The sequence below is a fragment of the Eulemur rufifrons genome, chromosome 1 (genome assembly GCF_041146395.1).
Source record: "Eulemur rufifrons isolate Redbay chromosome 1, OSU_ERuf_1, whole genome shotgun sequence".
In the NCBI taxonomy this organism is placed as follows: domain Eukaryota; kingdom Metazoa; phylum Chordata; class Mammalia; order Primates; family Lemuridae; genus Eulemur; species Eulemur rufifrons.
Genome location: NC_090983.1, coordinates 1,229,231 through 1,250,883, shown reverse-complemented (window position 1 = coordinate 1,250,883; position 21,653 = coordinate 1,229,231). Strand labels below are relative to the sequence as shown.

General features: G+C 59.5%; 1 protein-coding gene across 5 annotated transcripts; it reads left to right on the top strand.

Moving 5' to 3' along the window:
• The first annotated feature begins 3,317 nt into the window (after nucleotides 1-3,317).
• CAPN10 (calpain 10) lies at nucleotides 3,318-15,633 on the top strand. Of its 5 annotated transcripts, none has more exons than XM_069458614.1 (12): nucleotides 3,318-3,652; nucleotides 6,280-6,411; nucleotides 7,539-7,735; nucleotides 8,332-8,549; nucleotides 10,123-10,264; nucleotides 10,683-10,849; nucleotides 11,112-11,392; nucleotides 12,471-12,673; nucleotides 12,832-13,093; nucleotides 14,631-14,830; nucleotides 15,062-15,107; nucleotides 15,259-15,633. In XM_069458614.1, exons 1-12 carry the CDS (start codon nucleotides 3,506-3,508, stop codon nucleotides 15,286-15,288), a joined length of 2,025 nt encoding a protein of 674 aa, XP_069314715.1. In that variant the 5' UTR covers nucleotides 3,318-3,505; the 3' UTR covers nucleotides 15,289-15,633. The 5 variants fall into 5 exon arrangements, with proteins under 5 accessions (XP_069314715.1, XP_069313940.1, XP_069316295.1 ...); XM_069457839.1 differs by having other exon boundaries at nucleotides 10,683-10,857; nucleotides 11,117-11,392; XM_069460194.1 differs by lacking the exons at nucleotides 12,471-12,673; nucleotides 12,832-13,093.
• The last annotated feature ends 6,020 nt before the right edge of the window (nucleotides 15,634-21,653 follow it).

Here is a 21,653-nt window from a genome sequence, read left to right as displayed (position 1 = left end):
GAAGCTGGTTACAGCAGTGTATGGTACTATGTCCCCTCACACTGGCTCCAAAGACTGGAGAACGACCCGCCCTGGCATCTTACACAGACTGAGGAAAACCTCCCTCGAGCCCCAGGCTGCTTTTTGTGCCTCACTGCCCAGGGATGGGCACGTGCTCCTCCCCCAGATTCTACTCTGACTTTGGAGCTAAGAAGTCAGACTTTCCAGATGACTGTAGCTGCCATAAACTGAACAAAATCAAAACTGAGGGTTCCTGCTGATAAGAAGGGAGGTCGTGGCCGCGTGGTGGATCTCCAGTGGACGTGGCAGCCTGCCAAACAGACGGTGCCCTCGGCCCAGTACGCCTCCTCGGCCTCCCCCAGCCGCTGCTGCACGGCCCCCATCAGGGCTCCTCGGCACTCCCCTTCCTGAGCTGGGTCAGCTGCTCGCTTCCCTTCTCACCCCACCTAACTCCGATTTTTCAAGTTTGGAATTTTTGGACAAGGCACTGATTTTTAATCTGTCTCCATGAGAATGCAATGGCCAGCACAGGGAAGTGCCCAATTATTGCCCCTTGACCACAGATATAAGGTTCAGAGGAGACCACCTTAGCTTGTGATGTCAGGGAACAATCCCTTGAAACACAAGGGCAGTCATCTGGGCAGAACAAGCGGGGAGGCAGGAAGGAGCAGGCAGGCAGGGTTGCTTCCAAAGGGCCCCTGAGCACCCATGGACTTGGGAAAGTGGTTAGATGTGTTTCAGACACATCTGGCCAGGAGTGGGGTCACTGGGGGAACTAGTCCTGCCTGAGGGACCCTCATCCTCCTATAACCCTCAAACACTGCAACATGGGGGTGGTGTTCCTTCCTTGTAGTAAGAATCCTGAGGTTCTCAGACTTTAATTATAGTCCTCAGTCCAAGAGCCCGCAGCTGAGACTAGGGCTGTGAACTAGCTGACTCCAGAGCCCCTTCTTATCCCACCAGCCCAAGCTGCTTCCAAATCCTCCTGACATCCCAGGAGCCAGAGCCCCACCACATGCAGGGCTGGGGGTGGGCCCTGGAGGGAGAAGGGAATGCCCTCTTAATTGGCTGAGGGACATCTCTGCACTCTGGGACAGTGGATGGGACCACAGGGCATTCAGGGAGTCTTAGTCCACTCTGTGTTGCTATAACAATACCCTTAGGCTAGGTAAGTTATGTAGAAAAGAGGTTTATATGGTTCACAATTATGGTGCAAAGTTCAAGATTGGGCAGCTACAGCTGGTGAGGGCCCCTTGCTGCCTCAGTTAATGGCGGACAGTGGAAGGGGAGTGGGCATATGCAGAGATGGCGGGAGAGGACGGGAAAGAGAGAAACCAAGCAAGCCAGACTTTTCAACCCACTTTTGGGGGAACTCACTCCCCTTCTCCACCGGGCATTAATCCATCCATGAGGGATCCACCCACATTACCCAAACTCCTCCTACTGGGCACCAACTCCCAACACTGCACATTGGGGATCATATTTCAACATGCGCTTTGGCAGAAATAAACCACATCCAATCCATGGCATGGAGTTAAGGGTGGGGCAGGCTGACAGAGAGCTGCACTCCGCCATCTCTGGCTGAAGCACCAGTAGTGCTGGTCACTCACCCATCCTGCAGGCCTGGGCCGCTGCCTACGCAGCACCCACTGTCTCTTGGCCCCTTCCAGATTCTGGGGATCTGGCTCTGGGCATGGGCCCTGCCCTAAACATGGATGACAGGGAACACACGCACAAGCTGCTGGCTCTCCAGAGCTTGTCAGCCTAGGTAAGTGACATGGCAAAGGCCCTGACAGAGAGTCTGCACCCTGGGCTGGCCCCAGCTCTGCTGCCCACCCATATGTGTCCCCTCGACAAACCAGCACCCAAGACAGAGAAAAGAACTTGCTTCTTGCTCCTCCAAGACCCCCAGGTGCAGCAGAGCCCAGGGCCTTCCTGACTCCTTTCAGCTATGGCGCAGCCGCCAGCCTGCCAAGGAGTCAGAAACAATTTCTGGAAGGGTCAGCACCAAGAGGGTGCTGAGCAGGCATGAAGCATTCCAGAGAAGTGTTGACTATATGGTCACTCTCTTTTCTAGAACTGCAATGAGGAGTACCCTGACCCCAAACTAAGGGGCTGGGGCCTGGTGGAATCAAAATAGCACAATGTCACGCCACCTGAACAACTTCTACTCACACAGGCCCCGTCTGGCCTCTCAGAGGGAGGAGCTGCAGCTGTTACAGGAAGCTGGGGCTCCCAAACCAGGTTTAGTTTCTCTTCTAGCAGTAGGGACTTTTCACACCTGACCGCAAGAAACACGGCTTCAGCTTGACCATCCTTCATATCCTGAGATCTAGTAAAAGTGGCCAGAAGAGGCAAAAGTCCTAACAGGTAGCAAACAGCTGTCACTAAAAGGGTTGGGGTCCCCTTCTCTCCTGTCTGACCCTCTGTAAAGACTCTAGCCTCAGTGAAGCAGGCTTGGAGGGGCAGGCAGAGCAGAAGCCCCAGGCTAGCCACCCTCCTTACTGGGAATGGAGGACAGACTCCTGCAGCAAAGGTGAATCCTGGCGCAAGCCCTGAGATCACTGTCCTCACTTCCCGGTGGCAATGAGTGGCCCTCAGCTGTGACTGTGTGCCCAGGAGGTCACTGCCCCAGACACCACGTCCACATGTCTAGCCATCTGGGGACAGAATGCTTGGCGGGACGCTCCAGCCTCACCCCTGTGCCTGCTTAAGACAGACCGTCTGATCCGAAATTGCCTCGCAACAAAGCCGGGGCTTGGAAGGCCCATCCGGCGACGTGGCTCGCTCAGGCCTCTCCCAAACACAACCAGGAGAGCGGCGGGCACTGGATCTGTCGACGGCTCGCAACTCGCCATCCCAAGCGAATCTCCCGTTAGTTTCTCCCCACAACCCGCAGCCACGAGCTCCGCAGCGGAGGGGCAGACAGGTGCCGGAAGAAGAGGCGCATTCTGGGAAGGAGAGACGCATTCTGGGAGCAGCGCGGCACGCTGGGACCTGTAGTCTGCGGCGCGACCGCGGCCGAGGAGGCCTCCCACATCCCGGTAGCTCCAAGAACCCCCAAACGCAAGCGGCTGCTGCGCCCCGGCCAGAGCCGAACCATCGCGAGAGCAAAATGCCTGCCGGCCCTCCGGGCAGGAGCCGTGGCTGGGACAGTTCCCGGTCCTGCCGGCTCCGGATGCAGAAACACAGCGGAGGCCACGGCGCGGCCTCGCCAGGGCCGAGCTCGGGGACCCCGCCCCCGTGGGCTCGGAAGCGCGGCTTGCTCCTCCCAACGCTCGAGTGCGATTGGGCCGTTGTGTCCTGTGATGCGGCGCGGCGCTCCCGGTTGGCTGCAGCTTGGTTACCCGGGCGACGGCGCGAGCGGGCGCCCTAGCGGGATCAGTACCCGAAGGTGCCGGCGGGTTGGACGGCCAGGTCGGGCGAAGAACGGGCGCGCTCGCCCTCCCTCTGGGGCCGCCACCCTGCGTCCGCCGGCTGCAGATGGGCGCCCGGGGCGCCGAAGATGCGGGCGGGCCGGGGCGAGACGCCGGCGCCGGCCAGGGAGCTCTTCCGGGACGCCGCCTTCCCCGCCTCGGACTCTTCGCTCTTCTTCAACTTGTCCACGCCGCTGGCCCAGTTCCGGGAGGACATCACGTGGCGGCGGCCCCAGGTGGGGCGCGGGGCGCGGGCGGGCGGCGGCGGCGGCGGCACAGTCTCTGGCTTCTTCCGACGCTGCTCCTCGCCTGGCGGCGGGGCCGGGCGGGCGGCCGGGGCGCGTCGATCGCGGGCCCTGGGTGGCGCCCGCCGCCCCTCGGAGCTCCTTCTCCCGCCCGTCCGGTGCGAGCGGGACTCCGGGCCGACCCTCCGTGGCCTCCGCCTGCGGGCAGGGCGAGTGCGGTGTCTCGGCAGAGACACGAACCGTGCCGCCCCCTCTCCTGCTCTGGAGAGCGCTGGTCCTGGCCGCGGCGGTCCTGCCCTGCCGCTCCTGCTCGCTGTGTCTGCTGTCGCTGGCAGTGAGGGCCTCTCGTGCTGCCCTGGGATGGCCAGGCTGAGCTGTCAAAGCAAAACACAGCGTGGTGGAATTTCAGTTTGGGAGTCTGTGCACCTGTATTTCCAGGTGTAAACATTTTAAAATGGCAACGCAAAGGGATGCCCTCGCCTAGTGCTGCGTTGATATTTTTAGAAATGGTTTATCTGTTGGGTGAGACTGCCCAGGAACACCCTTGCCCTAAGTGGGTGCAGTCTGTGGCGACAGCTGGGTGGCCACCAGCCTTTGAGCAGAGCGGAACTTCCTGACTAGTTCTGGCATCTGAGGTGGCTTTGACAGGCAGCTTGGTTTCCTTGGGCAACCCAGAGAGAGCCCAGGAGGGGGCAAAGGTCAGAGCCTGAAGAGCCTTTGGGCCATGGCACTGGAATTTGAGCTTTATTTGATTGAAAGTGGTTTTTGGTGCAATTCGAAGTTAGTATAGGGTTTTAGTAGAGAAATGATTCTATTGAATTTTTTTATTTACTTTGTTTTTCTTTCTTTATTTACTGAAGAGACAGGGTCTCACTGTGTCACCCAGGCTGTCGTGCAGTGGCGGGATTACAGCTTAAGCGATCCTCCTGCCTCAGCCTCTTGGGTAGCTGGGACTACAGACGCTCGCCACCATGTCCAGCTAATTTTTTAAAAAATTCTTTTGTAGAGATGGGTCTTGCTGTTGCCTAGGGTGGTCTTGGATTCCCGGCCTCAAGCAGTCCTCCACCTCAGCCTCCCAAAGTGCTGGGATTACAGGCCTGAGCCGTCGTGCCCAGCCTTGGATCTGTGTTTCAACTCACTCTTGCTGCTGGGTGGGACATGGAGTGTCGGGGCAGGAGTGCCAGTGGCCAGTGCAGTGGTCCTGGAGAAAGACGCAGGGGGCCCAGGTTAGTGTGACAAGCGTTAGGATGTGGATTTGGAGAGAGAGAGTGGAGAAAGACTGTGGAGGGGAATTGGCAGGTGTCAGGGAAGGATTGAAGGAGAGAGGGTGGGGATAATGGAGGAGTCAAGCGTGACTTCTGGATGTCCAGCCTGGGCAGCTGGGTGCATGGCGGCCTGGGCAGAGCCTGGGGGTGATCTGGAGTTGGGCTTTGCTCCCACACGTGGAGGTGGAGCAGTCAGGAAGGCAGTGGGTGTGGGGGTTGGGGGCTCAGCAAGATCTGGGCTAGAGGCATTCACCTGGAGTTGGAGCGTCATAGGTGGTTTACAGTCCAAGGCCTGGGAGGGTGTGCTGGAGGAAGTACCGGTAGAGAAGAAGGGGGGCTCAGGACTGAGCCTTGAAGAACCCTAACTTTTCTTGAGTTCAGGCAGGGGTCCTGACAGATAGACTTGAGAAGCAGCAGGCAGTGAGGTGAGAGGACAGCCAGGAGCATGTGGCATCATGGAAGCCAAGAAGGGACCAGTTTAGGGGCAGGGGACAGTTAGCTGTTCTGAATGCTGCCGAGTAGTTGGGAAGGACAAGGGCAGAGAGATGCCCATGGGACTTGACAACATGGAGGTGACATTGATAGAGGCCGTTTTGGGGGTATGATTGGCTCAGAAGCTGGAGGGACCCATGTTGAGAGCGAACGGGGGAGGGGGGTGGGGAGGAGGCAGGGGCAGCAGCTCTTTCAAGAAGGCTGTTGATGAAAGGGAGCCTAGGAGGGAGCCTGGTGTGGAGGGATAACGTCTTCGCTCCTGCCTTGATGCTCGCCGGATCCTCTCTGGAGGTGGGAGGGGCGGAGTCGTGGAAGGAGAGCAGGCTCTGGGCGGCAGGAGGGGCCCAGGGCCAGTGGCTTCTGGTGACGCAGAAGCCAGGCAGGCAGCTCGGGGGCGTGGACAAGGGGAGCCCGAGTGTATGGAGAGAGAGGAGGGGGAAGGTATGAAATAGTGTGGGGATGTGGGAAATTGAGCCTTGTAGAGAAACAGTAGCAGTAGGGTGTCCAGCAGAATGGAGGACCCATTTGAGATTTGCCATTTGAATTCAAAGTGAAATTGTTTCCTAAATCAACATTTAGCTGTTGTGAGACGGAACATGGTAGGATTCGTCTGGAGTTGGGGGTTTTGCTAATAAGGAAGGTAGACAGAGATGGCACCCCAGGCGCTGAGCTGGATGGGGGTCTGCAGCCAGGAGGCGCTAAAGGACAGTGGCTGCCAGAAGCCAGCTGCCGCTTGTCCCCTTTGGGGTCACAGAGATGATCCGAAGCTCCTCTCCAGTGTGTCACCTAGATCCTTCAGTTTTAGTTTGAAAGATTAGCCATCAGGCATGATCTAACTCTGGACAATATTCTTTATTTCAGGAAATCTGTGCCGCGCCCCGGCTGTTTCCAGACAAGCCCTGGGAAGGACAGGCGAAGCAGGGGCTGCTGGGGGACTGCTGGTTCCTGTGTGCCTGCGCCGCCCTGCAGAAGGGCAGGCACCTCCTGGACCAGGTGGGTGACGGCGCAGCTTTCTCCTCTGCCCTTTCCCCCGCCTGTGCGCAGGGAGCGCCTGGACAAGCAGGGCCTTATCTCTTCTCTGCCGGCGCCTTTGCTGCGGCTGCCCGGGCTGGTTAGGGGAAAGTAGCCGGGCTCTCGGCAGAGCTTCCGGACCCCCTCTCCTGCCGGAGGGGCGCCTCGGCCCCGTGAGAGGGCTCCATCAGGGAGGCGTTTGCCCTGCTCTGCTGTCCCTGAGCTCTGTGTTCTCCCTCTAGTCAGAGCTACACATTTGGAATAAAAAGACAAAGGTGCCAGCCTAGAGAAGACAGGGCCAGTGGAGGGAGTCTCTGTCTCTGGTTTGGAATATGTTTCCTTAGCTAGCTGATTTTTTTAAATAGGTTTTGAATATAAATCGGGAAAAGGTTATTAAACCGTTCCTGATGCCTTCTCAGACTTCCCTTCCCCAGCAGTGTCACCGTTGATCAGGGCAGCAGCGTGGACAGTGGTCGCCTGCAGAGTTTGCCCCGTGCCAAGCGTGTCACAGTCACTGGCTCTCAGTCTCCAGCCTCACCAGCTTTGACCCTTTTTTACCAATGAGGGTGCTAAAGCCATTGTCATTGTGAGTCTGCCTAGTAAGTGGCACAGCCAGGACCCAGTCCTCCTGGTGCAAAGCCACACTCTCCTAATGCTGGGTCTGAATGCTGACCCCGAAGGAGCCCAGCAGTGGGTGCAGGTGGCCGTCAGGGATGTGGGGCACCAGACTCCAGCAGCAGGAGGGGCCGCCACTGCTGTGGTGACATGCTGTTTGCAGCCAGCTCTTGTCAAGAATTGGGGCACTTGTACCTGCAGAAGTCACATTTGTTTTGGATTCAGGTCAAATGCTTATTTAGGACAGTAGAACATATTTGGGGATACTTGGTTCCCTCAGGGTGGCCCTAAAATATTTAAATGAAAGGTCTGCTAATTTTGCATCCAGTGACTGAGCTTCCTGTGAGCGCTGACATCTAGGTGTGGCGTAGGGTCCTTTGCAAACAGCAGGGCCCGTGGAGGGGTTCCGCTGCGGTCGCGCTGTGGTTAGGGTACTGAAGAGCGCCAGGTGGTACTTGTCTCATGGTCTCCTTTGTCTCTCCCTGTGGTGGCAGGTCATTCCTCCAGGACAGCCCAGCTGGTCCGACCAGACGTACCGGGGCTCCTTCACCTGCCGTGTTTGGCAGTTTGGACACTGGGTGGAGGTGACCACAGATGACCGCCTGCCGTGCCTTGCAGGGAGACTCTGCTTCTCCCGCTGCCAGAGGGAGGACGTGTTCTGGCTTCCCTTGTTGGAAAAGGTCTACGCCAAGTACGCATGCTGGGGCCAGAGGGGCAGGGCGGGCAGGGAGCTGCCACCACCTTGGGCCGCCTGCCCGGGAGGCTCGTCCCTGCTCACTCTGGGCTGTGGGGCCTTTTTGGTTTGAGGGCCTGACTGGCCCAGACCAGAGATTCTGCTCTTGGGCCAGCAGGAGCCATCGCCTCCACGGAGAGAATGTGCCTTGTCCTCCTTTTTCTCTCAGACCCAGCAAGAACCACGCTTCCTTATAATTTGCATTTGAACACCTGGGACCGGCAGCCTCCCTGGCTGGTCACTGGCGAGAAGTGAGGCCGCCCAGGCCTCCCAGTGTTTGTATATCGTGGTCCTGGCTCGGGGACCGTGGCCCTCACCACAATCTTAGTTGAATAGCCTTCCCTCTGAGGATGCATTTGTCACCTTGCTAAAGGAGGCTGGGCTGGAGCAGGTGTGTCTGGAGGCACTGAGGAAGGCCGGCCAGGGTAGTCGGTGCCGTGGTCGAGGCTGTGGATCACACGCCCTGGGGCGTGTTGGAGACCACAGGGGTCGGGGAGAGGCGGTGGCCGTGCCCGACGCTGGAGCTCACTCCTGTTGTGGCCGTGTTCCCTCAGGGTCCATGGGTCCTACGAACACCTGTGGGCAGGGCAGGTGGCGGATGCCCTGGTGGACCTAACTGGTGGCCTGGCGGAAAGGTGGAACCTGAAGGACTTGGCAGGAAGCGGCGGCCAGCAGGACAGGCCTGGGGGCCGCGAGCCCAGGTCTTGCCAGCAGCTGCTGCGCCTGAAGGACCAGTGTCTGATCAGCTGCTCGGTGCTCAGCCCCAGGGCAGGTGAGGCACGAGGCAGGTGCGACACACGGTAGCTTTTTATGTGACTGTTTACGTAGCTCTGTCAGGACTGAGTGGAAGGAAGAAAATTGGTCCTCATGGGTGGTGTCCTGGGTTTGTGGTCTTTCCTTACTGTCCCCCTGCTCCAGAGGGAGGGGACCCTTTTTCCCTTGACCAGTCCTTTCCGCTGCACGAGCAGGAAGTCGTGTTCTGGTCACTGTCACGCAGAGTGTAAGAAGCAGGCAGCACTGAGCGGAAGCCGGGCACGTGTGTCGTCCCTGGTCCAGCTGGTGACCTGGCAGATCAAAGCTCATTCTTTATTTTAGTGACATGTGTGTTCATTAAAGAAAGTTTGTTTATAAAAAGAAAAACCACTCAAATATAAGCACGTGTGATTCTTCGGTGCACGTGCTCCGTTTTCTCATAAACGTACACCTCTTACGTTCTGTCTGTACCGTAGACGGAATTTCTCGCGCTGTTACATAGGCTGCGTCAACGCCGTATTTCAGTAGCGAACAGGCCGTAGCTTTCTTCATCCCTTCCCTGATGTTGGATATTTAAGGTGTTTCTGATTTTATGTAATTATAAATAATATTGGCATGAACATCTTTATATTTTTTTCATATTTAGGATTATTTTTATAATATTGGTCAAAGAACGTGACCATCAGACTGAAAGCTGTTGACAGTCACACGCCCAGCATGTGCGTGAGGGTTGGCGGAGGCCGTGGTCTGGGTCCCCACAGGCAGACCCCGAGACGGGGCTGCAGAGCACGGTGGGGCACGGGCAGGCTGGAGGGCGCGGGCTCCCCCCAGGAGCCAGGGCGCTGGCCTGGGAGCTCCCGGGGGCGGGGGTGGGGAGCTAGGACTAACTCCTGGCACTTCAGGCTCTGGAGAAAGCCCCGGGCAGAGAGGCGGCTGTGGCGCTGGAGCCTGCTGAGGTGGCCAGGGGCTGGGGACGCGGCGGGACACCGGGAATGGCGGCTGCAGCGCTGTTCTAAGCAAAGCATTGCAGCCCTTCCAGGAGTTCCTTCTCTTCTCTCTGGACCCCATGCCTCTCGCGACGCGGCACTCCTCTGTCCGGCTCTTCCATTTCTGCGTCCGTGTGTCTCGAGGTCTCTGGCCTCCTCGCTGGGCCCCCATCCTGCCATGGTTTCTAGTTGGACGCTGTCTCAGCGTGCCCTGCCTCCAGGAGCTTTGCCTGTGGAGATCCCTCGGGCCCTTGGTGGCTGCAGTTGTCAGCAGTAGAGTCGTGGCGGGTCTGAGGGCTGGCCCTGTGCGGATGGGCCCGGGCAGCGGGAGGCCCGGAGAAGGGGTGACTTGTCCAGCGCCGGACGCGGGTGGCAGCCGAGCCGGGTTCAGCGTGCTCGGTGCTCTCCAGGGCGTCCCCAGCTCACGGGGCTGTGGCTGCTGGAAAATGTGCGCCGGTGGTCCCTGGGGACCTAGGGCCTCCTGCGCAGCCACCGCTGGGTGGGCTGGAGCATCTCCCAGGGAGGGAGACAGAGACCCGTGCGTCCTTGTCAGTTTGGGGACCTCGTGCTGCCCTTCCTGTCGTGACTGAGCTGCTCCTCACGCAGGTGCCAGGGAGCTGGGGGAGTTTCACGCCTTCCTTGTCTCGGATCTACGGGAGCTCCAGGCTCAGGACGGCCGGGGCATCCTCCTGCTGCGGATTCAGAACCCCTGGGGCCGGCGGTGCTGGCAGGGGCTCTGGAGAGAGGGGTGAGTTCCGGGGGCAGGTCTCGCTGTCGTCAGGAGGAGGGCCACCACAGCCGTAGGTACCTGGGCCCCAGGACCCATCTGGCCCACACCCTGGTCACATCCAGCTGGCAGGACAGTGCTTGGTTGTCTCCGGCAAGGCCCACTCAGTGCCTGCTTGCGGGCACTGCGCTCTATCTCGGCCCCGGACAGCTCTCGTGAGGCCTGGGGCTGTGTCCAGGGCCACGGGTAAATGTCATTCTGGGCTCGAGTGGTGGCCCTGGCAGGAAGCTCCTCTGGGGAGGGAGAGAGACTCCGACGGGTGGCCACTGGCTGGAGGGGCTGGTGCTGCAGAGCACCTCTGAGCACCTCCGGCCCCCAGGCTCCGCCCCACCCCGCCCGGCTCGCAGGGAGTCTCCTGCCGAAACACGTTTTCTTCCAGGGGCGAAGGGTGGAGCCAGGTGGATCCAGCAGAAGAGTCTGAGCTCCTGTCCCAGCTCCAGGAAGGGGAGTTCTGGGTGGAGGAGGACGAGTTCCTCAGGGAATTTGACGAGGTCACTATTGGCTACCCAGTCACAGAGGCCGGCCACCTGCAGAGTCTCCACACAGGTGCGAGGGTGGGCGCTGTTGGGAGCGTGTCCCCTCCTGGAGGAGAAGGCTGGGCAGACAGCACTCCGCCCAGGCCCGTCTTGCTTCTCTCCAGCATGGAGAGGCTGTCTGTCCCCTCCCTGTCCCCGTCCCCTGAGGAGAGGGGAAGAGGGTGCTGTCGGAGGGTGCTAGCTTTCTCTGGGTCCCTGCCTCAGCTCGGCAACGTCGCGGGGAGCCGGCACGGCGCTGTTTCCCGGAGCTGACGCTGGCGTGTTCTCACTAGGAAAGGTGCTCTGCCACACGCGGGCACTGCCCGGGGCCTGGATCAAGGGGCAGTCGGCAGGAGGCTGTCGGAACAACAGCGGCTTTCCCAGCAACCCCAAATTCTGGCTGCGGGTCTCAGAGCCGAGCGAGGTATATGTTGCCGTCCAGCAAAGACCCAGGATGCGCGTGGCAGACCGGGCAGGCCGGGCCCGGGCGCTGGTGGGTGACGACCGAGCCTCATGGAGCCCAGCGAGCTTCCCGGGCAAGGACTACCAGGCCGTGGGCCTGCACATCTGGAAGGCAAGTCAGCCCCGCCTCGCTCCCCTCCCGGTGCGGTGGGGGGCACAGAGGCCGTGGAGGTCTGGGTCCCGGGAGTTGCCACACTGGGACATGTGTGACTACACACGCCTCCCACTGCTGCAAGGGGTCAGACGCCTGCTGACACTCCCCAGCCGCGGCTCTGACCCGAGTCTGCGAGGCCGGGCTCCCTCCCCACACCCGTGCTCACTCCTGGCCAAAGGAGAACAGAGGCCCTGGGCCCTGCAGGCTCAGGCCAGCTGCCCCCTTCTGAAGCAGGGAGGGTGGAACCCCCCTGAGGAGCTGCCAGGGCCCAAGCCCAGGTCTGCCACTTGCTGTGTGACCTCCCCACCCTCAGTCTCTTCCCTTGGGACACGGGATCCTGCCCCAGGCTCCTAAGTCGCAACTTCCTGGAGCGACTGGAGGAGGTGCCTGCCGGCCGGGTCAGGATGCTGCCTGTTCGCTCACTCGGTGACTGGCTTTTCTTTCTTTTTATTTTATTTTATTTTATTTTTTTCTTTTTTAAAAAAGAATAGAGACAGGGTCTCGCTCTTTCTCAGACTGGTCTCAAACTCCTGAGCCCAAGCGATCCTCCTGCCTCGGCCTCCCAGAGTGCTGGGATTACAGGTGTGAGCCACCGTGCCCGGCCAAGCGACTGGTTTTTAATCTTGTGTGTCTTGACAGAGTGTGACAACTCATACCACACTGTTCCCTGTCCCTTTGTGGGTGTGGCCAGATTATGTTCCTTTCCTCTTGCAGAAGTTGCTGGAAAGCCCAGTGTCAGGCAGGACCAGGCCGCACTGGCCACAGTACTTTGTGGGCACAGCCCTGTCGAGAGTTGTCTGTTTCCGTCCCGCACGGGAGGACTCGTAGGCTCGTATCTGGCAGACGCTGGCCGAGAGGCTGAGCAAAACCCTGATCCACGGGCGTTTCTGGCTGGCCTGAGGGCCAGGAGGGACGGACAGGCCTGGGTGCGCTCATCTGTCACCTAGAGAAGCCCTCGTGCTCTGGGCAGGATGGAGAGGGAGCACACTGGGCCCGGCCTCTCCTGGACGCTGAGCCTCTGCCCATGCTGCCGCAGGTGGAGAAGCGGCGGGTCAGCCTGCCCAGGGTCCTGTCCACGCCCCCCGTGGCTGGCACCGTGTGCCACGCGTATGACCGGGAGGTGCACCTGCGCTGTGAACTCTCGCCGGGCTACTACCTGGCCGTCCCCAGCACCTTCCTGAAGGACATGCCGGGGCAGTTCCTGCTCCGCGTCTTCTCCACCGGGAGGGTGTCCCTCAGGTGAGCGGAGCAGTGCGGCTGTTTGCTCTCCGAGGCCGCAGCCCGGGGGGAGCAAGGACCCCTCCCAGGCAGGGTTCGGGCGGTTTCCCCCTGGGTTGGTGGGTGTTTGTGCCTGGCACGGGCTGCCTGGGACACGGCTGCCTTGTCTCTCCTGTCAGCGCCGTCAGGGCTGTGTCCAGGAGCGCCACCCCCGGGGCAGCCCTGCCCGCAGGGGAGTGGGGGACCGTGCAGCTGCGGGGCTCCTGGCGGGCTGGCCAGACGGCGGGGGGCAGCAGGAACTTTGCCTCCTACCCCACCAACCCCTGCCTCCCCTTCTCCGTCCCCGAGGGCCCCGGCCCACGCTGCGTCCGCGTCACTCTGCGTCAGCACTGCCGGCCCAGGGGCAGCGAGTTCCACCCCATCGGCTTCCACATCTTCCAGGCAAGCTCCTCCCCCAGGGAGGCGTGGGGGGAGCCCCAGAGCATTTGCATCTTGGTCCATGTTGTCCCGGCTCAGTCATTTGGGCGCGTCAGCCAGGCTGGCTGGTCACACAGACCCATCTCTAGGATTCAAAGTCCGAGTTCACCGCGGTCGGCCCAGGCAGCCCCGTGCCCACCCACCCTGGCTCAGAATGACTGGCACGAGGTCCATTGTCCCAGGACCCAGGGCTCTGCCGGCTGCTTTTGTGGCTGTGGCCCAGGAGGCGACTGCAGGGAGGTCCCGCCGGGGTCCTGCCCCGTGGAATGTCACACCCCCTGGAGCCATCCGGGCAGCACCCCCTTCCCCGTGCCTGTGTCTGGGTGCTGGGTGTGGGGGGGAGGACCCAGCGGGCCAGTGGGTGCCTGCCGGGAGCCGGGAAGAAGCAGTGGCCGGGTTCGTGGTGAAGAGGGCACTTCAGGTGGCCAGAAGAGGGCGTGGCGAGCAGGTCGACTGCCTGGCAGTCTGCTGGGTGGGCTGCTGAATCCAACAGGCAGGGAGGGCTTTCAGGTCAGGCGGAAAACCAGGTGGGCGAGGAGCTCTGGAGCGAGCACTTGGCTGCCCAGGGTGGGTCTGAAGCTGGCACCTGCGGCTGCAGGAGTCTGCAGGTGGGCTCAGCCACACGGGGAGGGGCTCGGATCCCAGACAGCGTCACTCCATGCCGTGGTCACCTGCAGAAGGAGGGCGGGAGGGCAGGAAGGAGAGGCCGACCGTGGAGACCTCATGACAGGAACCTTGATGGCCAGGGAGCCGCCCCTTTGCCCCGCGTTGTTACCTGCCGGGGAGAGGACCTCGTGCAGGTGGGGAGGGTCGGCGCGTCCTAGCCGGCACCAAGGCACCTCCCCCAGCCTGCTCTGACCTGCCTGTCCCTGGTGACCAGGCAAAGACCCTCAGCAGATTTGTAGTCAGAGGAAGAGGGAGGGGTGACATGCTGAAGCCAGGGCTTGCGGGCCCGGACTCCACAGTGACAGGCCGGGCTCCCCATCCCACGAGGGCTGGGCGAGCTCTGGGGCCCGACCCGGGGGCTTGGCTGAGTGGGCAGGTGCCCAGAGGAGGGCGTGGGCCGGAGGGTGTCCCGCAGCTGCTCCTGAGCCACTGTGTGCTAGAGCAGGTTCCCCTGAGCAAGGAGGTGCCATGGCCCTCTGTTCTCAGAGCTGACGGGAGACCCCTGGAGTCCTGCTCCTTGCTCCAGGCCACCAGTGCCCGGGGCCAAGCAGTGGGGGGTTTTTTAAATAAAGCCCCCTGGTGATCTGATGCTGCCAGGCCTGGGCCCACCAATGGCGCCTTCAGCAAGAGTGACTGGGCCTTGGTGAGGAGGTGAGTCCCTCCTCCTCAGAGAAGGGCCAGGGGCATCCAAGCAGCCGGCACCAGCTGCCGACAGGACCCCGGGCCGTGTGCCCTCCACTGGGGCAGTGAGGAAGGGGAGCAGCCTCTGGGCTGTGCGCGCGGCCCCCCTCCCCCCCCAACGGCAGGCCCCCCAGTGTGAGCCTGTGCCCGCCAGGTTCCGGCGGGTGGCGAGAGCCCGGGCGCGCCCCCGCTGCTGCTGCAGGAGCCGCTGCTGAGCTGCGTGCCGCATCGCTATGCCCAGGAGGTGAGCCGGCTCTGCCTGCTGTCAGCGGGGACCTACAGGATCGTGCCCTCCACCTACATGCCGGACACAGAGGGGGCTTTCACCGTGACCATAGCAACCAGAATAGACAGGTGGGGCCTGGGGCCCAGGGGGCAGCCACTGGGAGGCTGGGGCCCTGGCATCTTAGCACTCGCCCGTCCCCCTCCCTGTTCTGTCCTGCCCCCCTTTCACGCCTGGGTTCCTCCCCACCCTGGCGGGGACCAGAAGCAGACGTGCAGGCCTCGCGCCCCTTCCTTGCCGCTCTGGGCCCTGGCGAGTGCGGGGTGGGGTCTGGGAGGGCTGACCTGGTGCTCTCCCCACAGGCCGTCCATTCACAGCCAGGAGATGCTGGGCCAGTTCCTCCAGGAGGTGGGTATGCTGCCCCTCAGCCGCCTGGGGCTGCCTGGCGGCCTCAGGTCTCCTGGTGGCCTCTGCTTGGGACACGAGGTGCCTTCGTGGCACCTGGGTGGGTGTGAGGAGGGGAAGGCAGCCAGTGCAGTCCCTGCCTGTCCTCCCACAGGTCTCCGTGATGGCAGTGATGAAAGCCTAACGGGCCGCACCGTGTGCCAGTTCAGCAGCTGGGGCGTCCGCACATGGCGCCGCCTCTGAGCCTCGGCTTGGGAGGTGGCTGTGTGCCTGGGTCCGTGCGCGGCACCATGTCCCGGGGAGACGCAGCCCTGCAGCCAAGCAGGTGCAGAAGAGGCAGGAAGAACTCGGTGGCCTCTGTGTCCCGCCGCCGAGACGGCAGATTCCAGGGCCCGGACACTTGAGAGCGTCCCGGAATTCCTCCCGCATCTCTGTCGTTGGCTCCGGACGGAGGCCTACACCCGGCGGGCGTACAGGGCAACAAATCTTATTTGGACCTTGGGGATGTAACTTTATAAATAAACATGAACACCGAGCAGTTTACACATTCACCTTGTTCCAGGTAGCTCAAGGCTGGTCCGTGCTGTGCGGCTGTGGGGGCGGGGCTGGGTGGGGCTATTGAGACTGAGATGGGGGACGATACAGGTGGCCTCCGGAGCGGGGGCCAGGGGCCTGGGCAGTGGGTGGGGCTGGCCGGGCTGGGCAGGCAGAGCCCTGGGCTGGGGGACGCAGAACACTGCTGGACCCTGGGGTGCCAGGAGGAGAGACCCAGCGTGAAGGCACCGCCCAAGCCTGGCAGTGAAGACAGACGTATGGGGACAGACACTGGAACAGGAGCTGCTGCAGGAGGAACACGAGGTCCGTGTGGAGGGATCCGTGGGTCTAGATGGCAGCTCTGCCTGCAGCCAGCGTTGGCTTCCAGCTGTCCTGGGGGACTGGCTTCTCCGTCCCCACCCCCACTCCCCACCCCAGGCTGCAGTGGGAGCTGCGGGTGTCACTGAACCGTGCAGGGGACAGTCCCTGACGCTGGGTGGGGAGGGCTGCCACTAGTCCCTTTTGAACTCCTTTATTTCTGAGCCCCTTGGTGGCTGGGGAGACTCAGAGAGCCTGGCACCCCCGTCCCAGGGACGCTCATCTCCTGTGTCTGTTCCTCAGAGTCTGCCCTCACAGGCGGCCCTGTGCCCACTGGCCTCTGCCGTGCCCTGGCTGCTGCCTGGGCCCTCTGAGCTCCCCCGCACCGTCCTCCAGCCCCCAGGCTGCGGGGGCAGCTGGGCTTCTCTGCGTGTGCGGCAGCCGTGCCCAGCAGCAGGGCGCTGGCCAGGGCGCTCCCTGCGCCCGTCAGCACGAGCTGGAACAGGCTGGCTCGAACCTCCTGCAAGGCCCTGCGTGGTGCGCCCTGGGCCACTGGCTTCCACTCGGCTTGGGGGAGCCGGGGTTGCTGCCGTGAGGTGAGCAGGGAGCAGCACAGCCGCCCGCCGGAGCCCTCCATGAGCGTGAGCGGGTTGGGGTGGCGTCTCCGTGCAGACCGAGGCAGGCGGGCCAGCACCTGTGAAGGGAAGACATGGGAGCAGCCTCCTGAGGTCCCCATCAGGCACTTCAGTCCCCCCAGTGCTCTGGGCCGGGCCCTGCAGCCTGTGCCCTTGTCACTGGGAGGTGCTGACACCTCATCTCAGAGCCCTGGGGGGCCTGGGGGGCCTGGGGGTGCTGGGGCAGGGCCTGAGGCGTCTTCTCAGGGAGGAGGAGGGCTCAGGGCTCGGAAGCTTCCCGAGAGTCTGGGGAGTAACATCTCCAGGCTCCGCCAACTGCCCGCCCCCCTGCCGAGGGTCTGCAGGAGGGTGTCCACTGGGCACCTCGGAGAGGGACTCGTCCTTGGCCTGGCGGCTTGGGGGAGGGACCTTGGGGGTGCCCGCTGGCTTCTGGGAGGGAAGGGCGGCAGGCAGGCGGCAGGTGCTGTGGGGCTTTTCCTGCTTCCTGGGCACGCTTCTCCCCCAGCCTCCACCGCTGGGCTCTGCTTAGCCGGTCGCCTGTCCCCGCCCAGCCCAGCCTCACAGCTCTGCCCAGAGCGCCACTGCCAGCGTGCCCGCACCTGCGTGAAGGGTGCCGTGGGGGACCTGGGGTGGCCAGGCTCCCCTCCGAGTTGTCTGGGGGCCCCCAGGGCTGGCGTTGAGCTGGGAGCTGCGGCCGGAGCGTTCCGCTCTCCCAAGTCCATCTCGGCTCTGGCGGCAGCCAGCCAGGCTCCCATGCGCACCTGCTTCCCGCGGGGCTGTCGCTGTGAGGACGCAGCACCTGCTCTCCCGTTGAGATTCCCGAGCTCTTCCCACGGCCCTGTCTCAGCCCCTGGGCTGCTGTGACAGTGCCCAGACAGAAGTGCGCCACCCCACCGGGGTCCTCCTGCCTTACAGACTTGTCACACCTTTGCACTGTGTCCTCATGAGTGGGAGGGACGAGGGGTCTCTCTGGGGCCTTTGTTGTGGGTCACTACTCCCATTCTTCGTGACCTAATCCCTCCCCAAGGCCCCACCTCCCACTTCCGTCACCTTGGGGTGAGGATTTCAATATGGGAGTTTCAGGGGGACACAGACATCTGGCCCACAGCAGCGCCCTTTTTTTACGTGCCCCTCAGCACACCTCGGAGTCCCAGTGGCCTGCGTCCCTCCCAGGCAGGGCTGCCTTGAGTAAACAAAGGCTGCTGCCAGGCGCCAGAACTCTCCAGAACCCGTGAAGACAGTCTCGGACCTTTCCACGGTGTCCATGGCTGTGGCCAGAGCCAGGCCCAGACTGGGGTGCCGGCTACACTGTGGGCTGTGAGGGTGAAGCCCCTTCCCCTCCGTGGCGGGAAGCAGCGGAGGGTGGCCCCGCAGAGCCAGAGGGGCAGGTCTGGGTGTGTGCCCCGAGAGCACTTCCCTCCCGCTCTCCGGCAGACTTTGACCCCAGTGTCACTTCCGGCTCGGCTCCGGCTCCAGCATGGCAGTCGGTGCTCCTTGGTGGGACTGTGTCTGCCCAATCTTGGGTCTGGTGTCTTCCCTCTCACTTCCTGCAGGCCTGGTCTGAGCGACTGGGGTGAGTATCGGGATCCTGCTGCCCTGCGAGCAGGTGGCTGGGGAGGGGCCTGGCCGGGCGGCGCTTCCTGCCAGGAGGTGGGACAGGCTTGGGCCAAGGGGTTCACACTCGGTCTCGCGCGCTCTCCCGCCATTCATAGTCCTGCCTCGCTCAGTGTCCCACGGACACCTCGTCTCCCCCATTCATAGTCCCGCCTCGCTCAGTGTCCCATAGATGCCTCGTTTGGCTTTATTGGGTTTTTCTCTCCAAATATTCACAACTCAAGCCAGCTTTGCTGCCTTTTGAAACTGATGGAAGAGTCACTTTATTCCTGTGGATAATTTGGGGTCTTTTGACCCCAACATGAAGCACTGGATGTGGCTGCTTCATCAGGGACGGGTCTGTCCTGGTTCGGAGGAGCAGCTCTGGTGGGCACACTGGCCTTGCCAGCCCAGCACTCAGCTCTCTGCGGGTCCCAGAGGAGCTCTGGCCGCAGCCTGTGGGCCGTCTGGTCATTGCTGGGACTCCCTGCCATTCACAGGAACAGTCAGTCTCCTCCTTGAGTCTGAGCTGGGACCACAGACCTGCTCGCTCAGGGGTCCCAGGGAACATGCGCCAGGTTCAGTCAGGGGCACGTACAGTTTTCCCCCACCCAGGCCAGGGCTCGGGCTGGGCCCATTCTCAGCTGCCTAGGACCCCCAGTCCCTTTATAAATCTGCCAGGAGACGCACAGCCCTGGCTTGGGCTGGACCAGTCCTTGTGCCTGTGGGTTCCTGCGACCCGGACAGGTGTGATGCTGGGGCACCATGGTGGCATGTGCCAGTCTCTCTGTGTTCCAGCTGACATGGGCTCATCCCTCCTCCTGCAAGCCTAGTGAGGACATCAAGCAGCATGGACATGTCACTTCCCACTGTCTCACTGCCCACTGTTCCTCCATTCTGTGTGGGTGGCAGTGGGGTACTCGTTGACCAGGTGAGGGTCAGCCAAGGGCAGGGAAGGGGCTAGGCATGCTCGGGGGGTGGAAGGACGCTCTCTGTGCCTGCAGTATGAGGAGTGGGCTTGAAGAACACAGCAAGAGCTGAGGCTGGAGAGGTAGGCGGGGGGCCTTGTGTGTTACCTAAGGAGCTCAAGTCCTATCTCGTGGGCGTTGGGGAGCCACTGCATAGTCTAAACCAGGATCTGACACATGTGTGTTGAAATCTCTCTGGCTGAAGTCCTGACGGTGAATTGGAGGTAGAGGACCAGCCAGAAAGCTGTTGCAGACATTCAGGTGATGTCTTGGGTGAGGTAGGAGGTGATAGAGGCTGAGAGAATAGGCCAGTTTTAAGGTATGCCCAGGAAGCAAAACCAATGGGACATGATGCTTGATGCTTAATTGGCTCAATCCCATAGAAAAATACGAGAACGGACATCTTCCAATCCATGAACATGGTATACTTGTCTGTTTATTTAGGCCTTCTTTAATTTCTCCCAGCAAAATTCTGTAGCTTTGAGCATACACGTTTCACACTTACTCCTCAGTACTTCACTTTTCAATGCTTGTAAATGGTATTGCATGCTTAGTTTTATTTTCCAATTGTTTGTTGCTAGTAAATAAAAATGCATTTTTTGGTATAATAACCTTGTATCCTGGAACTTGCTAACTTACTTATTGGTTGGTAGTCTTTTCATTTTTTGTTTTTTTCCCTGGCAAATTCCTCGGGATTTACTACATGCACGATTATGTCATTTGTGGTGATAGATAGTTTTACTCCTTCCTTTCCTATCTGTGTGGGGTTGTCCCCTTATTTCCTCTGGCCAGGACCTCCTGCACATTTTGAATAGAAGTGCTGAGAGCCACTTTGTTCCTGAACGTGTGGGAAAGTCTTCAGTCTTTCACCGTTAGGTGTGACGTTTCCTGTAGGTTATCTGTAAAGGCCCTTTACCAGACTGAGGACATTTCCTTCTAGGCCTAGTTTGCTGAGAGTTTTTACCATTCACAGTGTTGAATTTTGTCAAATTCTTTTATGCATCTATTGAGAGGATTATATAAATTTTCTTCTTTATTAATGTAGTATTAATTTATTATTAATATGTTGAATTAATCCATTGATTGATGTTCTAATGTTAAAATAAACCTTATATTTCTGGGATGTTTATGATATATTATTTGTTTTATATATTGCTAGATTCAATTTGCTAATATTTTATTAAGGATTTTTATATCTATGTTTATTATGGTATTAGTCTGTACTTTTCTTGTAATATCTTTACCTAGTTTGGGTATGGAGGTAAAACTTGACTTAGAAAATGAGCTGGGAAGAGTTTTTCCTTTATTTTCTGAAGTGGTTACAATTGGTATTATTTTATTCTTAAATGTCTGATGGAACTTACCAGTGAAACCATCGGGGGTGAGATATTTTCTTTGTAGAAAGGTTTTCAGTTATGAATTCAACAACTTTAATGGACATAAGCTATTCAAATTTTATATTTCTTATATACATTTTAGCAAATTGTGAGCTTTGAGAAATTTTTCTGTTTCATCTGAGCTGTCAAATTCATTTGCATAATGTTCTTAATATTCTTTTATTATTCTAACGTCTGTAGGATCTGAAGGGATGTCTCATCTTTCGTTTCTGATATTAGTAACTTATGGAGTAATGTTTTTGATTGATCTAGCGAGAAGCTTATCAACTTTATTGATCTTTTCAAATAACCATGTTTTGTTTTATTGATTTCCCTGTTGTTTTCCTACTACATTAGATTTCCACTCCTTCTTGTTTCCTTTTTTCTACTTAGGTTTAATTTGTTGTCGTTGTTTTCTAGCTTCCCAAAGTGGAATCTTATATCAATGATTCTAGACCTTTCTTTCGTAATACAAGTACTTAAAGCTACAATTTTTCTCTCAGTGTGGCATTAACTTTATCTCACAAATATTGATAAATTGTGTTTTCACTATCATTTAGTTCAAAATATTTTAGGTCCCTTTGATTACTTATTTAACCCGTGAGTTATTTATGTGTGTTATTTAATTTACAGATATCTGGCTCTGGGGTGCTGGCACGAGAGCGTTTCAGGGGACGGTGCGAGGGGGACTCAGAGACCCCTCGTGGCGCACAATTGGGTGTTCATTTGTATCTATTCAACATCGCATTAAAACAGTTTTTAAAAAGACCTAGGGACTGGTGATCCTTGCCAAACGCTGCTGGCAGGTGGATTGAGAGGATGTTTGGGACACAGGAGTCCAGAGGGACCCCAGTGAGAGAGACTCCGGTGGGCTGGCCGTGGCGGGGTTCAAACTTCAGTGGGTGGAGCACTGAGGGGGTTTGGGGAAATGGACTCTGTGTGTGCCGACGTGTCTTGCAGCAGAATCTGTGAGACCTGCCTGAGCCGGGGCATGGTCCTCAGCAGGGCTTGGCCGCCCGCCGGGCTTTTGGAGGAGGCCGACGGTTAACCAGAGCCAGGGCCGTCTAGAGGGTGAGGTGGAAGGGCAGGGCTGGGGGCCCTGCGTCGGCAGGACAAGTGGCCACG